The following is a 23,104-nucleotide window of genomic DNA, read 5'->3' as shown; positions in this document are numbered from 1 at the left end:
TCAATGTCAATATCACTAAAATATTCTAAATCGCTAGGTACTTCGTCAGGCCTTCAGCCTCAAAATCATAATCTGAAGTTTTTACAGATTTGCATTGCCTTTCTTCGTATTTGAAGCTCTTCAGAGGTGTCCCGGCCAATCCTGATGTTTGCACGTTGATGCCAGTAAAGATTTTTAATAATGCGTAGGTCTTGATCATCAATACCTACCTGCTGAAGAATGGCTATGATTTCAGTATGTTTTACTCGATCAAAGGCCTTCTCAAAGTCAATACTGTAGACTGGATGTCTGATATCCCTGCATCTCTGTACCATAACCTGAATACTAAATAGTGATTTTCTTGTTCCAAGGTTATTGCGGAATCTAAACTGTGTGTCACCAAGTTGTTGTTCTATTTTTTGGTATATCCCAGAGTGCAAAATTCGTAGAAATATCTTTAAAACATGACTAATTAAGCTGATGGTTCGGTAGTCACTCTCATCGAAAGAATACACTGGACTTTTTTAACTATAGAAACGTAAATACTGACATGCGGTACGTGATACCGCAAGAAAATTTTACCTCAACGTAGCTCAAAGACTAAACCCATACTAAAACTTCAGCAGTTGGGAGCAGGTATAATTATACAGCACTTGAAGGTACACAGATGGTTTTCTAGGAATATTTTTTAAAACACGTTTTACAACAAAATATATTTTCGGCGCGGTATGGTATAATACCGCAGGGTTAATTATAAACGGGAAGAAGGAAAATAAAATAATAATAAACATTGTTTAAAAAAATTAATTGATATTTAATTATTTTTCAAGTTACACCTTAATAATTTTTAACAGCTAAGAGTATTCTGCATCTGAAATTAAAAAAAAAATAATGAGAAAAATTACCAAGATAAAGTGTAAATTTATGTCAATCAAAGGAGCAAAACGTTATGTAAAGGAACTGACAAAGGGTTTTGCTTTTTAAAAAAAGCTGAGCATCAGTAAGATTTTCATTAAATATTTATCTTACGTTTATAAGGTATCGTATTATATATATATATATATATATATATATATATATATATATATATATATATATATATATATATATATATATATATATATATATATATATATATATATATATATATATGAATATGAATGAATATGAATTTCTGATAGTTGCAATTAGACGTTATAGAGAGACATAATTAACCCTTTCGGGATCCTGCCTGCTCTTCCGATTGATAGCTATCAAGCTTTGACGTTAACCTGTTAGTTATTACTCTCATAAACAGTTTGTACATTTGGGACAGCAGGAAGATTAGCCTGTAGTTCTTTAGATCTCCCCTCTCTTCTTTTTTGAAGAGAAGTATTGTCAAACTTTTATTTCAATCATCTAGGACTTCTCCTCTGTGAAGACATTCGTTGAAAAAATGTTTCAATTCTTCGAGAATGATTTCACTCCCCTCCTTAAACATTTCCACATGTATTCCATCTGGGTCCGGAGCTTTATTGTTCTTTAGTTGTGCCATAGCTTGTTTTATTTCAAAGGATTCTATGTTAGGAAGAATTTCTGAGTTGACATTCGTTATCTTTCTCTTAAGATCTTGGTTTGCAGTATTATCTGGGTTCTTTAATTTAAGTAACTTTTAGGATTTCGTTTTTTTCTCTTATTTCTTTTTCATCTTTATCCTTCAATGAGATTATTATAGGCTTTCCCAAGTTTGATCTTAAGCATTTCAGGCCTCAGTTCTTTTCTATTATTTTGTCTGCCTTGTTTTCATTGTAGATCCTTAAATCTTCCTTAGCTCCCTTCTTTATTCGTTTATTCAATTCTTTAAAACCATCAGTGTTTCGCTTTCCTTCGCTTAGAAATGTGCGTTTCTTTTACATCAACCATTTTGTTTTATCACTAATTCTGTCTTCTTTATTTTTCGTCTTCTTTGCAATAGTCAGTCCTGCTTTCAAGAAATGTCGAAATATTCTTGTTGATAATGTTCTACAAATTCTTTTCTTAAGACTTTTCTATAGTCATCTCCCTTTTGTCGCCTTTTAGTTTGGTCCATCTGATTACAATAATTATCTGGCCTGTTTTTACTGGTTTCCGTCTGTTTAACAAGAATTCTTGCTCTTAAAAAGCGATGATCGCTGCCAGTTGTGAATCGATTGAGAGCAGATATCTTCAAAAATGTCTGTGTTCTCACATAAGAAGTAATCGATATCTTTTTTCGTCTTTTTAACGGGAGATATCCACTTTAATTTTTGGTTTGCTGGTTTCTTGAAGTGTGTGATATATAAATTTTGTTGTTCTAAGAAGTTATTTAATTTTTCTACTCTTTCGTTTCGTGTGCCATAACCATGCATCCCTATTTTAGTTTCAATATTTTCTTCTTTTTTACCTAATTTTACGTTGAAATCTCCCATTGTGATGGTATACTTTGTATCATTTTCTTTTATTGCTTTTATCAAATCTTCGTAGACCATTTCAACTACCTCCTCCTGATGTGTTGCTGTGGGAACATACACTTGTATAACCTTGATCTTGGTTTTATTATATAGGTCTATTATAATATAAGCTACTCTATCAGAAACGCTTTTATATGTAGAAATGAATGGTGTGAGATACTTTTTGACAAGAAATCTTTCACCAGCATATGTTTCGTCTATTTTCCCTGTATAGTATAGGTGATTTCTAGAGTTTAGATGCATGCATTGTTCGCATCTTCTTTTCACTTCTGACAGTCCTAAAATATCCCACTTTATCTTGGATAAATCTTCTTCTAATTCGTAGACCTTTTCATATTTAGCCATCGATTGGATGTTGTATGTGGCTAGTAGTAACTGTTTTTGTTTGTTCGTATCTATATTGGCGCGTTTTGTTGAGCTTGTGCCTCCCTCAGAATCCGTGAGGCTAACAGGTTTCCCAGTGTGGGATTCTGAGCTGCTAGCTATACCCACGTGGGGTGTCGTCCCATTTTGTTTTAAGCTCAACATGTTGTGTTTTGAGGATATATTGGCATTAATACACCACGCTTGTCGGACAAGTTGGTGAGTGTTCGCAGTATCACATCACTATTTGATTTTTGCCTGCGACTTTGTGATAGTGCACAGCTGCTGACCTGTGTCATGTTCTCAGTTGATAGGCGGGTACTTATTTCGCGAAGCCTTATTCATATCTACAGGAATGTTCCCTATCAGCGATTGGGATGCGCCCTGTCGGGGTTGAGGACTTCCCCGCCCAGTCTGTGTTGCACAAAGTACTGAAGGACCCCTACTCAGTTCAGCGTAGTTCATAAAATTAGTAGGATCCAGATTAAAACCAATAAAATTCTAATTCAATTAGTACATTGTGAAATGAAAAATAGCAAACCTGGGAAATAATGAGACTACTGTATTCACATAAAAAATAAAAATATAATAAACTACGAAACTACCGATTCATACATTTATTTTAGCTATACGAGCAGACGTATAGCTCAAGTTTATAAGATCAATCCTTATAGAAAAAAAACATGGAGTGCAATAAACCGGGTGCATTGATACTTTTGGATTGAGAGAAAGCGCGTTTAATAGCAAGGACTGTTTTTTGGGGTTTCTCTAGATCGCTTGGTATTTTTTTAATTTTACGTTATATAACATATACTTACTTATTTATGTGGATAGAGTTGTGGATACAGCTGAAAAATAAAAAATTCAGTTATTAGATATCTTATTTATATTATACGTTGTAATATAACTTCTATCGTTTATATAAAATCCTCTATAAAATGTATATAATTTAAAATCCCTTTCGGGTTATATAAAAGAATTTTTTCGGGCTAAAAATGTCATCCTCAGTGTTTTGTTACTCTGTGCTGTGAGTTAAGCCACTAAATACCTTGGTAAAAACCCTTTAGATGGTATAAAATTTAATATGTCTTACATTTTATTTAAAATTATGTTATGATGTTTAAATATTTCTCAGATAACCTACATGGCAACGTAAGAATCCCAGTAGGGGTTGCTGCTGACCCTCAGAGAATGTCTGAATGAATTCTAGATGGGTTTAGTTCAGTTACCATGGCTGTGGATTAGGTTTTTAATGTAAATGATATGTCCAAGACTTTCTAGTGTAGTGTTATTTAAATAATTTAATATCTTAGAAATCTAGCCATGAAGTATACAGTGTGCTCACAATTTTCAAATAAAAAATTTTCTCATTTCTTTTTTGTTAAAAAAACGGCCTCGACCTGTATATTAGTATTTTATTTTATAGAAAATATTACAGACTTTCTTTTGGTTTTAATTTTATGTAACTAGCATATTTCGTTTAAATAGGTTTTGTGTTCTTACTAAAATATAATAAACAAACATTATTAAAATTATAATCTAATTTTATAAACATAATCAAAATATTAACAATAACAAAAAGAATGCTATTAAAAATTATTTGATTTCAATAAATCAATATGATACAATATAATATTTACCCAATCGTTAAGCTATATTCATAAATACACACAACGCAAAAGTCTAGGGATATTTTTATAAATAGACGTATTTTGTTTATGTGTAATTAACTTAAAAAAACTTATACAAAATTTGTAGTTTAAATTGTTGTTTAATATGTCAAAAACCATAAATTGCAAAAAACAGAAAATTGGAACAAGAAAAAATATACTGCAAATCACCCATCTTTCAAATACCACCATAAAATGTTAAAAATACGAAATATAAACTTAAAATAAAATATGGCCACCACGTTGGTTTATCGCAGCTCTACATCTACTGTTCATGCTCCGAATCACATTGTTAATATCTGCTTGAGTTAGTTGTGTCCATTGTTCTCTCACAAGCTCTTTTAATTGAAATTTATTGTAGATATTGCCCATATGTGGAGTAATTCTTCGTTGGAGCATGTCCCATACATGCTCAATGGGATTCAAGTCCGGTGATTGTGCTGGCCACGGAAATACATCAATACCCTCCTTATTCAACCAATTTGTTACAATATGCGCAACATGTGGCCGAGCATTATCATGCATAAAGTAAAAATTTTCTCCAACAGCAGCAGCAAACGGGCGCACAACAGGTTCAAGAATAGTGTCCAAATATTGCTGACTTGTGAGAAAGCCACGTGAGAAAATGAGATCAGTTCTTCCGTCAACCATGATTTTGCCCCATACCATTAATGTACCACCTCTGTATGTATACACTTCTTGAAGATGTCGTAATTGTTCTCCATTTCCGAGTCGCCTCTAAACTCTTGTCCGACGAGAATCTGGATAAAATCCATATCTAGACTCGTCACTAAACAAAACTGTGGCACAGTTATTGTCAGTCCAATTCTGAAACTCTTGAAATCAGGTTAATCTTGCAGCGCGATTGCCTCTAGATAGAGGTGGACATCTCAGTGGTCGCCGACTATGAAGATTGGCTTCATGGAGATGATTCCTCACAGTACTGCTGCTAATTGTTACATTATGTGCAAGCTGTAATTCATTAACCAGCTTGGGTGCTGAAATTGTTGGCTGCCAAAATTAAATATCGGTCTTGAGCGACGGTTATAGAGCGACCACATCCTGGATGTTGCTCGGCTGGACTCCCAGTGTCTCTAAACCGACGCCACAAACGACTTACGGCGCTTTGGGAGACACCCAGCTGGTCAGCAACTTGAGTTTGTCGCATACCAGCTTGAAGGAGGCTCACGGTTCTATTCATATCATAGAACGTTAAATGTTGTCGTTGCATGGTAAAAAGACAATATCTTTAACTTACCTATTAAGCAAGAATGGTATAAAGTAACTAAAATTAAAAACAAACAAAACATAAATATGTCGATTTTTTTGTCCCTTATAAAAAACATTCTAAAACACGTATTGCTATCAGTTTTACAATTTTTTTTTGATAAGATGTGAGTGTCTGTATCAACAATTATAGTACAAGCAAATTTATATGGTCATGAAATTTCTGTCATTGGTATTGTCAAATTATTAAAATATCCTTAGACTTTTGCGTTGTGTGTATATTATTAACTAAATGTGCAGATGATAATATCACCATGATTGTGACTGCCCATCGAAGTTGTCATATGTCAGCTGTCACCTGAACATTTTCGTTAAGATCAGAAGCTATTCTCTCTCCTGCTGTCACTAACTAGGTATGTAGCTTCTTAAAATTTAAATCTTAAAAATTTTTTTAAACTGGTTGTCCTTTGTCTATTGTTGTGTAGATGTAATATTTAATGTTACTAATATTTACCAAATTGTTGGATAGCCTATAATTTTTACGAAATAAATTTAAAATGTTATATTAAATTTTTTTTTATCAAGTTTTTTTCAAGTTAGTTAATTTTTCTTCAGTTTAAAACCCGTTTCTTGGCTTATTTCAGATGCCACTAAAGATGTTCTAGAAGCGAAAGTACTTGGGCAAGATTTAATAAAAAACTGTGCTCGATATCTGTCTTTTATTTGATAAAAGTTCATTTATTCGGGCATTCAATTAAACAAATTTTAGTTAGAATTCTTATCCAATGTAACCGTCGCCTAACTTGTGACTGAGCAAGTCTGTTTGAATAACAAATAACATATATACACATCGGTTTAGAACGTCTTTCGACGTTGTCCGATACCTAAACACCATCTCTTCCTATCTTCGCAGTCGTTTGTTGTTAAATTTCTTTCGCTCATGGACTTGTTTACGCCGTGTTGCCATTCTAATCTGGGTCTTCCTCTTTTCCGTCGACCTATCGGTTGCCATTCTATTACTTTTTTGGGGAGTCTTGATGCTGGCATCCGTTGAACATGCCCATACCACCTTAATTGTTTCTTCTCTATATCTTGAGTTATATTTCCTTCTATTCCCATACGTTGTTTTATTACATCATTTCTGATTCGGTCTCGTCTGGAAATACCTAAAGATCTTCTCATTGCATCCATCTCTACTGCTTCTATTCGCTTTTTGTTCTTTTCACTATATGTTTTTTCATATAGTGAAATATATATTTTTTCATATATATGTGTTTTCACTTATGTTTCAGCGCATAAAGAAGAGTAGTTTTAATCATGGTCTCATATATATTAAATTCCCTTCCTTTCGTTATCTCTTTACTCCACAGTATACCATTGAGACATCCTAAGACTTTCTTTGCTTGAGTGATTTGTTTTTCTTTTTCCCGTGTATCAGTTCCTGTATTGTCAAAGGCAACACCCAAGTAGTCATAGCTCTGACAGCAGGAAATATGTTGTCCGTTTTCGAGGTCTATGTTATCTGACTAGTTTCCAATACAAAGATATTTGGTTTTTGTTGTATTGACATTCGTTCCCCAGTCGTGATATTCTTCTATCAGAAGTAGAAGAAGTAGAAGTATAAGTAGAAGAAGAATAACAAATAATACGGACTAGACGAGTCCGAATACTCGAAATATTTCATGAATAAGTTATTTCGTGTAGCTTCTCCCTAACTAAAGTTTGCTGTAGTTTCCGTTATATATTTCTTTAAGATTACGTATGTTGACCTTTAACGATTTTAACTTACTGCAATCAACATTGTAAGGCCAATCACAAACATGTTCATCTGGGTTCCAATATTCTCCATCTGGGCAACTCATCGAAATTGGTACTCCATTTGAACATTCGTAATACATACTACAATTGTAAGGATCAGAAATGTATTGTTCTTCATGCTCACAACGAACTGGTGGTGTAGTCGGTGGTGGAGGAACGGGTGTAGTTGTTGGGCGCTCGGTAGTTTCTAATGTTGTAGGTTCTACAGTTGAGGGCGTGGAAGGTACTGGTGATGTTGTAGGTTCCATAGTTAACGGAGAAGTTGAAGCTGGGGCTGAAATATACAGTTAAATATAGTTGAAAAGTCAGTATTTAAAATGTTTAAATTTAGTAATTATTACTGTTTTAATGGGAATAAGCCACAATTTAGGTTTTTCGAGTTTTATGCTTCGAACCTTTCACATGACGTCCACTCTATATGAAAAGCCACAAAAAAATTTAAACGACCGACAGTAACAAATTTACCTTTAAAAATACAGATATGACCTGGCTCCACATTAACGCAGAAAAAACAACAGTATTCGCAGAGCATCTTGCAACTGTATTTGCAGAACCAGATACTAATAACGATGAAGATGATGATATAGGAATGTATTTCAAAACTCCATGTCAACTATCTCTTCCTGTGACATTTATTTCGACAGAGGTTCGACACAAATAAAAATGCCAAATCCTAACAAAGCTCCTGGCTATGATTTGATAACAGGAGAATTACTTTAGAAGCTTCAAGAAAAGCAGTGGTGTTATTAACAATAATATACAACAGAATACTACGTCTTCGATAGTTTAATACAATGGGAATTTGCTCAAGTTACTATGATTTCGAAACCTGGTAAGCCCGCAACGCAAGAAAGTTTATATCGCCCTATAAGCCTACTCAAAATAATGTCGAAAGTATTAGAAAGGCTACTATTACAGAAAATCGAGCTGTTGTTTCCTTAAACGAAATTATACTATAACAACAATTCGGATTTAGACGTGAAAACTCAACCATTGAATAATGCCACAGAATAGTTAATATAATTAAAACAACTCTCGAAGAGAAAAAAATTTGCACTGGAGTGTTTCTAGATATTATATACAACAGGCATTTGATAGAGTATGGCATAAAGGTCTCCTCTACAAACTGAAATTACACCTAACAGACCAGCTATACTTTATACTAAAATCGTATCCTACTGAACGGTATTTTCAAGTCAAAATTGAAAACAGGTACTGAAGTTACTACATCATACAATCTGGCTTACCTCAGGACAGCGTTTTGGGTCCATTTCTGTATTTTATATTTACAGCAGACGTTCCAACCAGCAATGATACCTTCTTAACTACTTTTGCCGATGACATGGGAATCTTGCCAGTGGATATCGACCCTAATGTAGCACCACAAAAAGTACAAAATCATTTAGTCCAATTACAAAACTGGCTTAAGCGATGAAATTCAGTGTTAATGCTGGCAAATCAGTACAAATTACTTTTACAAGAAAATTAACATGTACATAAGAATATATTAATAATACTCCCATTCCTATAAAACCAGTTGTTAAATACTTAGAATTGCATCTGAATGAAAAACTTACATGGACAACGCAGATTAAAACTAAACGTCAACAACTAGATTTTACAACAAACTAAAATTATAAGGTGGTTATTTACCAAAAGGTCTCAGTTATCTTTTGAAAATAAACTGCTTGTGTACAAAGCTATATTCATACCAGTTTGGGCATATGGAATAGAACTATGGGCTGTAGTAAACCTTCAAATACGAAGATACTTCAAATATTTCCATCCAAAATACTCCATATGGTAAGTAAAGCACCATGCACCATACATCCATACATCCAAGGACATAATAAAGAATCACTCAATAAAATATAAAAATCGCACCACTGATCACTACAACGAACTGATAAATAATTTATTCACCCAATCACTTGTCGAAAAAAGATTAAAGAGAGTATGGCCAGAAGACTTACGGCAATAATACTTACAGAACCATCACTGAACGCTACCTAACTCACATACGTTAATTTACTTACAGACTGTTTACTTATTACTCTATGTATAGAGTAGATTCTAAACATGCAATGTAACAATAAAATAAAATAAGTTTATTGACGTTTCAATTAATGTTTATATTTTAAAAACGATTTCCGAAGTGAAAATTGAAACGACAATCTTCTTCTTCAAGTGCCAACTCCGCGGCGGAGGTCGGCAATCATCATAGCTATTCGGACTTTTGAGACGGCTGCTCTGAAAAGTTCATTTGATGTACATCCGTACCACTCTCTCAGGTTGCGAAGCCATGACATTCTACGCCTATGCTTCTCTTTTCTTGGATCTTTCCCTGCCTAATCAGTTGGAGCAAAGTGTATTTCTCTCCACGTGTAATATGTCCGAGATATTCTAAAACGTCAAGACTACTAAGCCTTCTTCTTCAAGTTCCGCTGCTATCAATGATTAAGAAATTATTCCGCAATTATAATTTTGTTACTTACGCGCCTGAATAGTTCAATTGAACTGCATTCAAACCGTTTATGGATATTGCTTAGCCACGAAAATTTACGTCTTCCTACGTATTCCTTAATAGTTCATATTTTTCTCCTCTCATGATGTGCCGCAATTAGTTTAACTTCCTGATTTTTATGAAATTTAAAACTTCGCATTGTTTTCCTAGTTGTTCGAGAACTTGTGCGTTTGTTTTGCAATCCGTCCGTGATATTTTAAAAATACGCCGGTAACACCACATTTCGAATGTTTTTATGTTTTTAATATTGAATTGTTTCAGTGTTCAGGCCTCAACCCTATACAAAAGGGTGGAAAAAATATAACGTCGAAACATTCTTATCCGGAGCGTTATATTAATATTGCGAAAACAGAAAAAATTTCTCATTTCGTTAAAAGTTGACCGTACATGTTCAATGCGTCATCCTATTTCTTTTGTTTGATCAGTATCTTCTGTGATCCAGGCTCCTAGGTACTCGTATTTGTATGAATATATTTGTTCACAATTTCTGTATCGTCTAGTAGGTACATGCTTTAACTTTGAAGTTTTGTGCTTTTGTAAATACCATGAACTTGTTTTTTTTTAAATTTATTTTTAGTTCATACTCGTTGGAATATATATTTAGTTGTTAAGCAACGTGTCTTGCCAAAAGAACGGTATGGTTATCATATCTTATGTTATTAAATGGCTCGCCGTTTATTATTAAATCCTTATTGATTTCAAACAACGCTAATCCTAAAATGGCTAAAATAAACAACAATTGTAATAAAATATGCCCTTGGCGCACCTCACGCTGAATCTGGATATCCTCAGTCAGTTCATTTTCAACTTTCACTTTCGCTGTTTGATTCCAATATAAGTTACATATAATTCTAATTTCTCTACTTTCTATATTTTAATTTAACAAAATTATTTGGAGCCGATTATGCTACACTCTGTCAAATGCCTTTTCAAATGAAACAGGCATATATTTGCTGATTTATATCTAGGCATCTCTGCGAAAGGACACTCACTGCAAATAATGCATCCCGTGTTTCCAGACCTTTTCTAAATCCCATTTGTGTATTACTTATGCCTTCATTTAATTTCTTATGTATTCAACTGAAAATTACTTTTAAACATAGTTTTAACATAACTTATTAACCCTTTCAATGCTGATGACGCCTAAAAATATCATACCGTTACTACAGTCAAGAGCGCATGACGGCTTCAGACATTATGTGCACAACATTTGTTTTAAAGGTTAGTATTTGTTTGACTTTGACTGAAATACGTTGTTTTTCTATTTGGTATGTAGTTATAATACATAAAAGTGTTTTTATAATGTCAGTTTAGATTCATATTATAAATGAAGCAATTCCAGGGCCGTCTCCGCCAAAACTTCTTACAAACGGTAAGAAACGTAAATTATCAAATCCATTTACGCTGGAAGAGATAGAACACATGTTATTTGACTTTGATGACAACCTCAATGATGTAACTTTCTCAGTAAGTGACGAGTAAAGAAAAAATGGCTGGTACGACTCCGACGACAAAAATGAACTACTGCATTATCTAGTAGATATCGAGAGTGTGATGCAAAGGGATAATATTGGAATATTATGCAGGATATTATGTGGGATATTAATATTATGCAAGGGGAAATTGTGACAGATCATATTTCAGTTCAAGATATAAATATTGATTATTAAGAATATATATATCACCACAAAATACTAAAACTCCTCCCACTTAGTCAGAAAATCCTTCAAATGCTCCAACACTAATTACTTTTGTACAGACAGAAAGAACTACTACAGTTACCACCAGCAGATAGATCATTTTAATTTATTGGCAGATGATAGCTTTTATGATTTTATCAAAGAAGAAACAAATATTTACGCCACAAGGGTTTTTATATCTCACGGAACTGCAGACCACTCAAGAATTACCTGGTAAAAGGAACACATGAGAAAATTAAAATCTTTTTTACATTGATCATCTACATGCGTACTATTCCTCTGAACTACATTCAAGACTACTGGAAAAGTTCTACTACTGTTTACACTGGTTCACTCGACGATGAAGGTGGGAAATGACAATACTAGCAAAGTAGTTATGAAGTTGATGAACGAGAAACGATGTAAGACCTTGTTTCTATACGAAAAATTATTAAAATTCGTACGATTTAGCCTAACAGATATTAAAGATACGATCATTTTGTACAGGAGCTTCAAAAAATAGTAGAAGACTACAAACAATTGCACATTATGCAATGTCTTTTATATATATGGAATTTGATAACAGCATAGTGGAATTTTAAAAAAATAAAAGGCAAGAAATACTACGTAAACCCCGAGCCATATTTAAATATAACCAACACATGAGCGGTATAGATAGAACTGATCAAATGATGACATACTATTTATTCGAGAAAAAAACTCTAAGATGGTACAAGAAGCTATAGGTACATATTTACCACATGCTGTTGATAAAAGCTTTTTTTTTAAGAAATAAAGCAGCAATACACGAATGCCGCTGTATGATTTTATACTCCATGTCATAAGAGAGATGTTATCCACATGAACTCAGGCAATACAGAACATATCTTGGAGAAAATTGCTTGAAGAAAATTCGAAAAGAAACTGCTTATTGTTATGTAACCCATCTCAACAAGCCTGCTCATGACGTTCTTAGGCGTCAGGAGTACTGGAATCTCAATTTAGTTAAGCTGGTGCGCGTGACGTTTTGAGGCGTCATCGTTTGGTTTACCACTTTAGCTTGCTCTATTGCATATTCGATTTCTTTCTGTAGAATGTCAGGCCCAGTATCATTCTTAAATACTTTTGGTGCTTCTGTTCTCTCTTCGTATTTAGAAAGCTGTGCTATATTGTGTCTATCTCTGCTATTTTTAGTTCATGCCTGTTATCAGTGCACCACTTTCATGTCTTTCCTGTTAGTTTTTTAATTCTTTTATTCATGTTAAAAAAGTCATATTTTCTGAATTCCTTCTAGTTCTTGACATTGCTCATATATCATTCTCTCTTTAGCTTTTTTATTTTGTTTTAACGATTTTTTTTTCATTCATTATTAGTAGTATCTTTTCAGTCATCCAGACTTTCTGTTTTTTTTTCTTTGGTTTTTAGTTTTCATTTGTTGTTGAATATTACTTGTTTTATATTCTCCCATTTCTGATCAATATTATAGTTACTTTTCAAACTCACTAGGAAGGGGCTATAAATAATATAAAGCTGTTTTAGTTGAGCTACGACAAAATCCTTTTGATTCGTGAAACGAACACTTAAACGGACAACTTAAAATTAAAATATACACTATATTTTAAAAAGATTTTTTGTCAAAGTAGCTACTGTTGTGATGTGCTTGCAAAAATCGTTTTCTTTCTTAATTAAGACAAGGCTTTTACCAACACACCATAACAGTACTTTGACAAAAAATCTTTCTAAAACGTAGTGTACATATATTAGGTATAAATATTTTAATTTAATTTTATCCTGTGAGTGTCCGTTTCATAAAACTTTAAAAAATAGATAACTGAACGTTAACAGATTTTATGGTGGTTTAGCTAAGTAAAACAGCATTATTTTAATATGTTCTTTATACTGTAATGGATTCTTAGTTTTATAAGCCATATGACGGGTACAAATTGTAACTCCAAAACCTATCAAAATAACACATTATTTAAGATATATTAAACATAAATAATTATTATGAGTAGAGACTTTTCTCTCCACATCATGACCTATTGACGTTAAATTCAATATGGATCTTCTTTACAACAAGAGGAATCTGCCGACTATGTTCCAGTTTTCTAGAACTATTTAAGAGTTGTCGCACAGAAAAAAGATCAGACCGACAGACAACAAGATACTATTAAAAATGGATCTCTGGTTTTTAAGGAGTTTGAAGTTTAAAATAAAATAATGTTATAAAAACTGTACTAAGAGTAAAAAAGAAAGAAAAAAGATGATGCAAAAAAATGAGAGCAAAATATACCATAACAGCGCTATAAAGATATAAAAGTAGTAATATTTGTGAATATACACTGACTGGTGTATTTCCTTTAAAAGTTTTTGTTGCTGGAACTGGATTCAAAATACTACAAAACAACAGAAATGCGTGTCATAAGCTGCAAAATGTTCTAAAACGACCAGGGACAACAAATAGACGATTCAAAGCTTGGCTTTAAAAAAAACTTAAGTTCCTGCTTGAAACCATGTGGGCATATTTTAAACTGTTTGAAACGCCGTCTTACCGATCTCTCAGGTAAAATACAGCACGAACAAATCAGTGATTAAAAAATTTGCCAATTGCTTGCAGAATACACACCCAAGCTCTTTTCTAGTCAAGATCTGAAACCAACCTAAATTTTACCTTCTTCACTCTTTGTACCGGCTGCTCTCTAGCCCTCTCACCCCTCTAGCAGTCTTTGTAGCGGGCCAATCAAAATTCTTTTCAACAACGCTTTTCAGGAGAAATTGAACTTTAACATGACTTGGGTTTGAAATTCTCATAATTTAAACGTAAAATATGACCATACTTTTACTACGGAGTTGAATTGTCCCTTTGATGATTGAATATAAACAAAAACTTAGGAATAAAGCATATAAACTGGAAATTTTTTTAAATACCGATTTTGATTTAAATCTTTTAATTATTTAATTTTAAGGATTAATGAATGCCTAAATATACGGAGTGTAACAAAAAGGTAGGTCATAAATTAAATCGCGTATTCTAGGACCAAAAATAGTTTGATTAAACCTAGCTTACCTTAGTACAAATGTGCATATAAAATCAGTTACAGCCCTTTGAAGTTTCAAAATGAAAATTGTGGCATCTTATGACATGTGGCTATCTTATCGCAGAAATATCTTAAAAAAAAATAACAGTGAAGTTTGTACACCCCATAAAATTTTTATGGGGGTTTTGTTCCCTTAAACCCCCATAAATGTTTGTTTCCTCAAACCCCCCCAAAAGTTTCAATTAAATTATTATTGCAGTACCATTAGTTAAACACAACGTTTTAGAACTTTTTTTGCCTACTAGTACTTTTTCGATAAGCCATTTTTTATCGAGATGGGGCTACTTTTTTTATTATGTATTAAAAGTTCTCTAGTCGACTGTGTAACAGTTGTTGCTATGGTAACTATGTATTAAATAGTAGCATCAACAATACATATGATCAGTAATAATTATTTCAATTATTGTGCATTTAAGATTATTAAGGAAATCTAAATTTTCTATTACAATGGTGTACACGTTTTCAGAAATGGCAGATATGCATTTAATTCTGGGTAAGTTTAAGCAGGCTAAATTAAGGTTTTAGATGATTATTGGTAATTTGGTAATTACAGGTGAATGCCAAGGGAATAGTGCAACAGCTGTAAAGCATTATGCAGACAAATTACCCAATCAAAATACACTAGGCAGGCGATTATTTATTTCCATTGATCGTCGTTTACAAGAGACAGGCACATTGCGACCTGAACTTGTTGGTAATAATGATTGATGAAAAGTAGAAACAAACGATGAAAAGATTTTGGAAGCAATTGAAGAAATTCCTGATAGTAGTAAAAGAGTAGTAGAGGCTCAATTAGATGTTTCTTACATGATTATCTGGAGAAGATTCAAGGAACAGCAGTTTCATCCTTATCACTTAACACCCGTTCAAGAATTACTGGATGAAGATTATTCTAAAAGAATGGGGTTTTGCGAGTGGTTTTTAACAGAAAACACACAATATGTCAATTTAATTGATCATGTTTTTATTTTATGAATCAAGATACCTTCCATCCTAGCACGCAAATCTGGGCAGAAGAAAAACCCCACGAAAAAATTGCGTCACCAAAGAAAGTTAAAGTCAATGTTTGGGCAGGAATTGTGGAATCTAATAGGGCCAGTATTTCTTCCAATGACAATTTAAAAAGTGAAAATTATTTAAACTTTCTACAAAACGTATTATCAGATTATTTAGACCAGGTCAATCTCGCAGTCAGGAAAAATATGTGGTTTTTACACGATGGCGCTACAGCGAATTATCATGATATAATAAGAGAATATCTTTTCGATTAGTTTCCTAAACTTTAGATTGAAAGGAGCTCTGAGGCGCCTATTTCTTGGCCACCCAGAGGTGCAGATCTTAACCCAATTGACTTTTCCGTCTGGGGTTGTATGAAAGACTATGTATATTCCGTACCAATTATGAACGAACAACAACTAAGGAATAGAATCATGAAAGCTGCAAATCTTCTCAGTTAGAAGCCAATGATTTTCCAAAATATTTCATTTTCCTTTTTATAATGATGTCCAATATGTATTCAAGAAAATGGAAGTCAGACACAGATCATCAAAGATAATAGTGGAAATACCATAACAAACCCAGACGGTACCGCAGAGGTGTGGAAACAATATTGCGAAATACTATTCTCTGACAACGACCCAGACAATACAGAGAAACAAGTTATGAAAAAGAACCTCAAATATTGAAATCAGAAATTGAGGCGGCAAGTAAAAAGCTAAAATTCAGAAAAGCAGAAGGAGAAGATGGAATAGCAGCTAAAACACTCAAACAAATGGGAGAATTAGGGACGGAAGTAATGCTTAGAATTTGCAATGAGAATACCGGAATACCGGAAAGTGGCCAAATGACTGAAGTAAACTCACGTTTATTCCCATATATAAAAGAGGTTAACCGACAGATTGCAGTAATTACCGTACAGTAGCATTGATATCACTTCTTCTTCTTAAAGTGCCTATCCGTTCCGGACGTTGGCGATCATCACGGCTATCTTCACTTTGCTTATTGCAGCGCGGAACAGTTCAGTGGTAGTCGTGTTATACCACTTTCGCAAATTTTGAAGCCAGGAAATGCGTCTTCTTCCCGGTCCTCTCTTACCATTTACTTTCAACTTGGAGAATCAGCTGGAGAAGGCCGTAACGTTCTTGATTTCCCATTACATGACCTAGATATTCCAACTTTTTAGTTTTGACGGTCATGAGAATTTCACATTCTTTCCCCATTCTACGCAGGACCTCCACATTAGTAACTCTGTCAACCCAGGATATACGTAAGATGCGCCTATAACACCACATTTCGAAATGATTGATATCGAATTGATATCACACGCGAGCAAAATACTTCTAACAAACCTCAATGAAAGACTAAGATCAATTTTCTTACCACAAATTCCCCAAGAACAATGCCGATTCGTTCCAGGTAGAGGAACAAGAGAACATATTCTTAATTTTCGTCAAATTATGGAAAAATTTCGAGAGTAACATAGAAACATATTTATGTTTTGTTGACTATTCCAAGGCCTTCGATGGGATAAAATGTGGCATATACTTAGAGGAATGCGTACGCCAGAATACCTAATCTATTTATTACAAAAACTATATGTAAATAATACTGCTAATATAAGAGTTAATATAACTAGAAGAAGAGAAGGCATGGAGCGAATGATAGAAGGTAACGTAGCGGATCAAAGTTCCAGAGGAAGATTCCAGTACGATGGTCGGACCAAATAAAGGAGATGACTCATTCTCCGAAGCAAAACAACACGCACAGGAGAGAGATAATTGGACAAAAATAGTCCAACAAATAACATGACGCTACATCCTAACGAAGCAAAAACGATTGAGGAGAGGAAGTAAGATTATAGAGACTTGGTAATTATATTAAAATTTATTTATATTTTACATTTTGTTAGGTACTTAAAAATTTTGAAACATATTAAAAAAGAACCCACATCTCGATAAAAATTGGCTTATTGAAAAAGTACTAGGAGGCAAAAAAGTTTTAAAAACATTGTGTATAACTAATGGTACCACAATAATAGTTTAATTGGAACGTATACAAACATTTGTGGATGGGAAGTTAAAGGAACAAAACCGCATAAAATTTTGATGGGCTGTACAAATTTCACGGTTTTTTTTAGATGTTCCTGTCACAAGAAAGCCGCATGTTCATATTCAATATAAAATTTGTAATAGTTATTGATATAATAAAACAAAATCGATTTTCATTTTGTAACTTCAAAAGGCTGTAACTTTTTTTATATGTACATTTGTACTAAGGCAAGTTAGATTCAATCGAACTATTTTTGGTCGCAGAAGACTTGATTTATTTTATAACCTATCTTTTTGTTAAACTCTGTATAAACGGGAATTCTTTGTAGATTAAAGATTTTTTAAACTCTTCTAGATAATATTCAAAATTGCAACTTAAACTAATGTCTAGAGCCTGACCCACTACTCTGAGCCGCGTAATGTGGGTTGCCTATTATGAATTAAAATCGGGAAAATTACTGACTTACGCATGCATGACGTCCGACATCGGATAATCATTTTTTACTCAAATAGATGTTATAATAATTATTTCTCTTCTAAAAACGGATTGTCATTAGAACAGGCAATTTTAGTTCTATCATATAATGATTTAATGACTCCCTTTTTAACATTTATGTTGGGATTTGATTTATAATTTAGATATACCTATGTTCATATACGCAACAAAAAATATTAAAAGTAAGAGCTTTTCGAGGAACTAACCATCATTTAATAAATAATTTTTATATAACTGTGCTGAATAATGTATTTCGAAACGGAGAAATTATTCATTTATTGATATTACAAAGAAAAGGTCTCTAAAACGTTTTTAAGCAAGCCAAAAAAAGCACATTACAAGGCATGAATGAATCAAATATGTAGCACCTTTTTTGTAGATGTATTATTCAAAAACAAACTGAAGTTATTACTATAAAAAAGGATCTGTATAGTTGGGGCTATGCTTAACTTAAATAAAACAACGATTAGATAGAAAAAAAATCACAAATTTCATTAAAATTATTTTTATTTTTTAAATGTTAATATAATTTGGTACATTGATTTGTATAATGTGTAATATTTTCTAAGTAAGTTTTTATATAAATAAATAGTCTATATATAAATGTACCATTAGATGAAACTTTGAAAACAATTTAGGACCAAATTACAAAATGATAGATTAACAACTAGAACCAAATTAAATGTGTCAGCTATAACGGAACTGTTGACATTATCTACTGACAACACTTATTTTCATCTAAACAATGATTTCTATAAACAAAATTTTTAGGCTGTGCTTTAAATCCATTATTAGCTAATATATTGACGGAAGATTTCAAAACAAATATTCCTAATCAAAATTTAAAGCCCACAATACGTTGGAAATATGTAGATGATCTGTTGGACACACTTCTGATTAATATAAATAAAAGATAAAAAAGAGGAGTCAATAAAACTTACAATGGAAAAGAAATAAAATAAATCGTTGCCTTTTCTGGATGTTTTAATCTCAAAGGAAAATAGTGGATATGGGACTCATGTATACAAAAACCAACACATATGAACATATATCTAAATTATAAATCAAATCACAACATAAATGTTTAAAAGGGAGTCATTAAATCATTATATGATAGAACTAAAATTGCTTGTTGTAATGACAATTCGTTTTGAAAGAAAAATAATGATTAACATCTATTTTAGTCAAAAATGATTATCCGATGTCGGACGTCATGCGTAAGTCTGTCAGTATTGCTCGATGGTAATTTCCCCGATTCAAATTCATAATAGGCAACCTACATTACGCGGCTCAGAGTAGTGGGTCAGGCTCTAGACATTAGTCAACTTAATGCTTCGTTAATAGAGGACAGTTAAAAAAATACTACAAGAATATTGAACATAATACATATAGTGGGAGAGAAGTGCTCACTAGGCAAATACCAAGTTGATGATAATAAATAAATAGCTCCCAATGCGAGCTCAGATAGAAAGAAATAATTAAGTTACCTTGAACACCTAAATGTCACACAGCTGATGAAACCAGAAAAATATATTTTGATACCTATTTATTCGTTTTAATTAAAACAGTCATTAAAAAATATATTTACCTGAAGTTGGTACTTCCGTTTCTGAAAAAAATTAAAAAATTGTTTAAATGTGGTATTATAATATAAACACATAAAAAAAAATTATTGAGTATTAAGTATTTATTGAGAGGCTGCTATTTCATTATTTAATAATTGACATTTACAATATTTCTAAAATTGTAGAAGAGTGTTTTCTGCAACAAAGAGAAGTGGAGTTTGCTTAATTTGTTTAATTTGTAGTAGAGTCTGCAGAAGTTGGGCTACCCCCCTTCACTTCCACTTTGACATCGTTCAGCTCGAGAACGGGTGGTTGGATCCTGATGTTTTGGGGGCTGGTGGAAAGTGGGTAAATCAAGAAATAAATAAAGAGTTGGGGTCAAAGAGTAAATTGTCAAAAAGACCATTAGCTTTTAGTTCCTTAACGACCTAACATACAAGACCACGCGATATGTCATATCATTGCCACATGTCAAAGGAGCTCAAGACATGTATCTTTTTAACTATGGAAACGGAGATTCCATAGTTGATATTTTTAATGTTGCCAGATTTGCCGTTTCTCTTATGTTATTAGTAACTTTAGTTTTTCCAATACATGACCCTGTATATTTAGTCATTATTGAAATCTCCTATTCAATACAAGTTTAACGGTATGTAACACTTATGATTTTATGTAGTCTGGAAGGTCTATAATACGTAAAACAGAAGTCTGGCAACGCCTAATTGTCTCAATAAATTTTTTAATACTAATTATTTCTAACTATATTAAAACGTAACAACTGATAAGTTAAAACATTTTTTAACATAATGGTTACTTTATCAAGTGTTCAAAATGTGCTCAATTTGTAAGGTGACAGTACTCTAATCGATGGTAGAATGTGTCTACCACATTTTTACATGATTGTCTATATATTATACAAAATTTATCGATAATTCGTTGTCTTAGCTTTGCAAGACTTGCTGGTTTAGTTTTGTAAACTGAATTTTTCAAGTATCCCCAATAATAATAACCTTTAGGATTGAAATCAGGTGAACGTGAAGGCCATTTAATTCTAACTCATCTACCAATCCATCGTCCGGGAAATATCCCATCTAAATATCGCCGAATATTTACACCAAAATGAGTTGGAGCTCCGTCTTGTTAAAACCATATCTGATTAAAATTGCCCCAAATAAGTTTCTCAGAGTAGGTACAATTTTATTTTTAAGTAACATTTCGTAACTTCTTCTTCTCCAGATGCAAATCCACTAATGGATATCAGCGATCACATTTTCCATTAATTCTCTATTTCTTGCAATATGTATCAGAGATTGTATGTCGTTAATCCCTGTCCATTGCCTTATGTTTCGGAGCCAGGACATTTTCTTGCGTCCTATTCCTCTCTTGCCTTCAATTTACCCTCGATTATAAGTTGGAGGAACTGGTATTTTCCATTTCGCATGATGTGACCTAGATATGCCGTTTTCCTTTTCTTGATGGTTTCCAAAAATTTGGCGTTCTTGGTTTATTCTTTTAAGGACATCTATATTTGTGATTTTCGCTGTCCATGGTATTTTTAGGATACGGCGATAGAGCCACAATTCGAAAGCTTCTAATCTGTTTATATCCCTCGTTTTGAGTGTCAGCCCTCTACGCTATATAGCAGTACTGACCACACGTAGCACTTAGTAAACCTTAGTCTAAGTTGAAGATCGAACTCTGAACAAGTCAGTATCTTCTTGAATTTTACGAAAGTAAATTGAATTTCGTAACTATCTGACGTTAAATTTCCTTCTCCAGACTCCTCAAATCGCTTTACAATTGCCTTATGAATAGGATAACGGGTTGGGAAAGTACCATTGAACAAGTTGGGTTCTTTACAATAAGATCTTTTCCTGTCACCGTACCCTCTCATCATTAGAATAGTAATTCGTTCTTTTTCGTCAAGAGCCATTTTAGAGAAGCAATTTATTTTGCAGAACTTTTCGAAACACAGCTACTGTCAGTTTTAGTTAATAATGTAAATGATGAACAAATGTCAAAATCACAGCATTCTACATTTAAATATTTAAATTTATTAAAATCTCCATATTTTGCACCGTTTTATGTATTTATGACGTTCCAGACTCAACAAAATCATAAGTTTTATATATGGTTGAACTCTTATTAATTAGAAGATTCCAATAATGACTGAATATACAGGGTGATAAATTTAAAAAAACAAAGTTACTAACAATATAAGAGAAACGGCAAATTTGGCAACATTGCAAATATTAAATATGAAATTTCCGTATCCCAAAATAGGTGTACCTTAAATTTTGTAAAATTATGACTAGCAATTTTCCAGACTTTTGGGCCACTCTGTATAACAAGATTTATCTAATAGAATAAAATTATACAGAAAAATCAAACATAGCGGCATGTATAAAGACCTATTTTGTTGCTATAAAGCTATTTTGTTTTTGTTTTCCTGTTTGCGAGCCATGCCATTACATATTACCTTTATTATTCACTCTCATTAATTTTCTTTACTTATTTACTACATACATGGTATTTTTCATATCATATAGTTTTCTGTTTACTAATATGGTCATGAGATATTAAAAAAAAAATGTTTAAAGAATATAAAAAATATATCCCATATAAAATAAAGATAATTAAAAGTTATTAAAAAAAATAGTCAATCCAGTTTTAATCGCCAACAAGAAAAATACCGTCAAAGTTTACAAAAGTTTCCGATAACTCAGATAAAAAAAAGAACGAAATTGGTCAACATTTAACTAAGATATAATAATTTTTTCCGAGCGTCGGGGATTTGAAGTTCCGAAATAAGTTTTTTTTTCACCGGATCGACAGAAGAGTCAATAAGCTAAAAATGTGTGTAATATTTCTGTCATGTAAAAAACGTCATGTTTAACCATTTTAAACAAAACTTTGACAAATTCAATCGGGTTGTTCTATGTTTTGTTGCTAAAATAACTGCTAATCTTCAGGCAATAATTTTAAAAGTACACAGTATACTTTATTTTCAATATAATGGAATCAGGATAATTTCTTGTGAAACAGACTTCAGGTATCCTTCTCACTTAACTAATCATTCAATCTGACTCATATATTTGGGGTATATTGCCAAAATTGGTATTTTAGTCAGATTACCTGCCAGTAAATATTGGATATTTTAGATATAAGAT

The 23,104-nt window shown here is 32.7% G+C and overlaps 1 protein-coding gene across 3 annotated transcripts in view; it reads right to left on the bottom strand.

Annotated features, from left to right (window-relative positions):
* Window positions 1-769: 769 nt before the first annotated feature.
* LOC140441771 (probable chitinase 10) overlaps window positions 770-23,104 on the bottom strand; it is a 46,795-nt gene continuing 24,460 nt past the window's right edge. The window contains exons 6-9 of one of the 3 annotated variants that reach the window (XM_072532683.1): window positions 19,958-19,978; window positions 7,497-7,799; window positions 3,629-3,658; window positions 770-850 (exon numbers count right to left, since the gene is read on the bottom strand). In XM_072532683.1, coding sequence (XP_072388784.1) covers window positions 3,633-3,658; window positions 7,497-7,799; window positions 19,958-19,978 — 350 coding nt within the window. In that variant the 3' untranslated portion in view covers window positions 770-850; window positions 3,629-3,632. The remainder of the gene's footprint in view (window positions 851-3,628; window positions 3,659-7,496; window positions 7,800-19,957; window positions 19,979-23,104) is intronic. The other 2 variants (XM_072532682.1, XM_072532684.1) reach the window with 2 other exon arrangements.

The sequence above is a fragment of the Diabrotica undecimpunctata genome, chromosome 5 (assembly GCF_040954645.1).
Source record: "Diabrotica undecimpunctata isolate CICGRU chromosome 5, icDiaUnde3, whole genome shotgun sequence".
Classification (NCBI taxonomy): Eukaryota; Metazoa; Arthropoda; class Insecta; order Coleoptera; family Chrysomelidae; genus Diabrotica; species Diabrotica undecimpunctata.
Note: the sequence above shows the minus strand (reverse complement) of the source record. Positions and strands in the feature narration are given on the sequence as shown.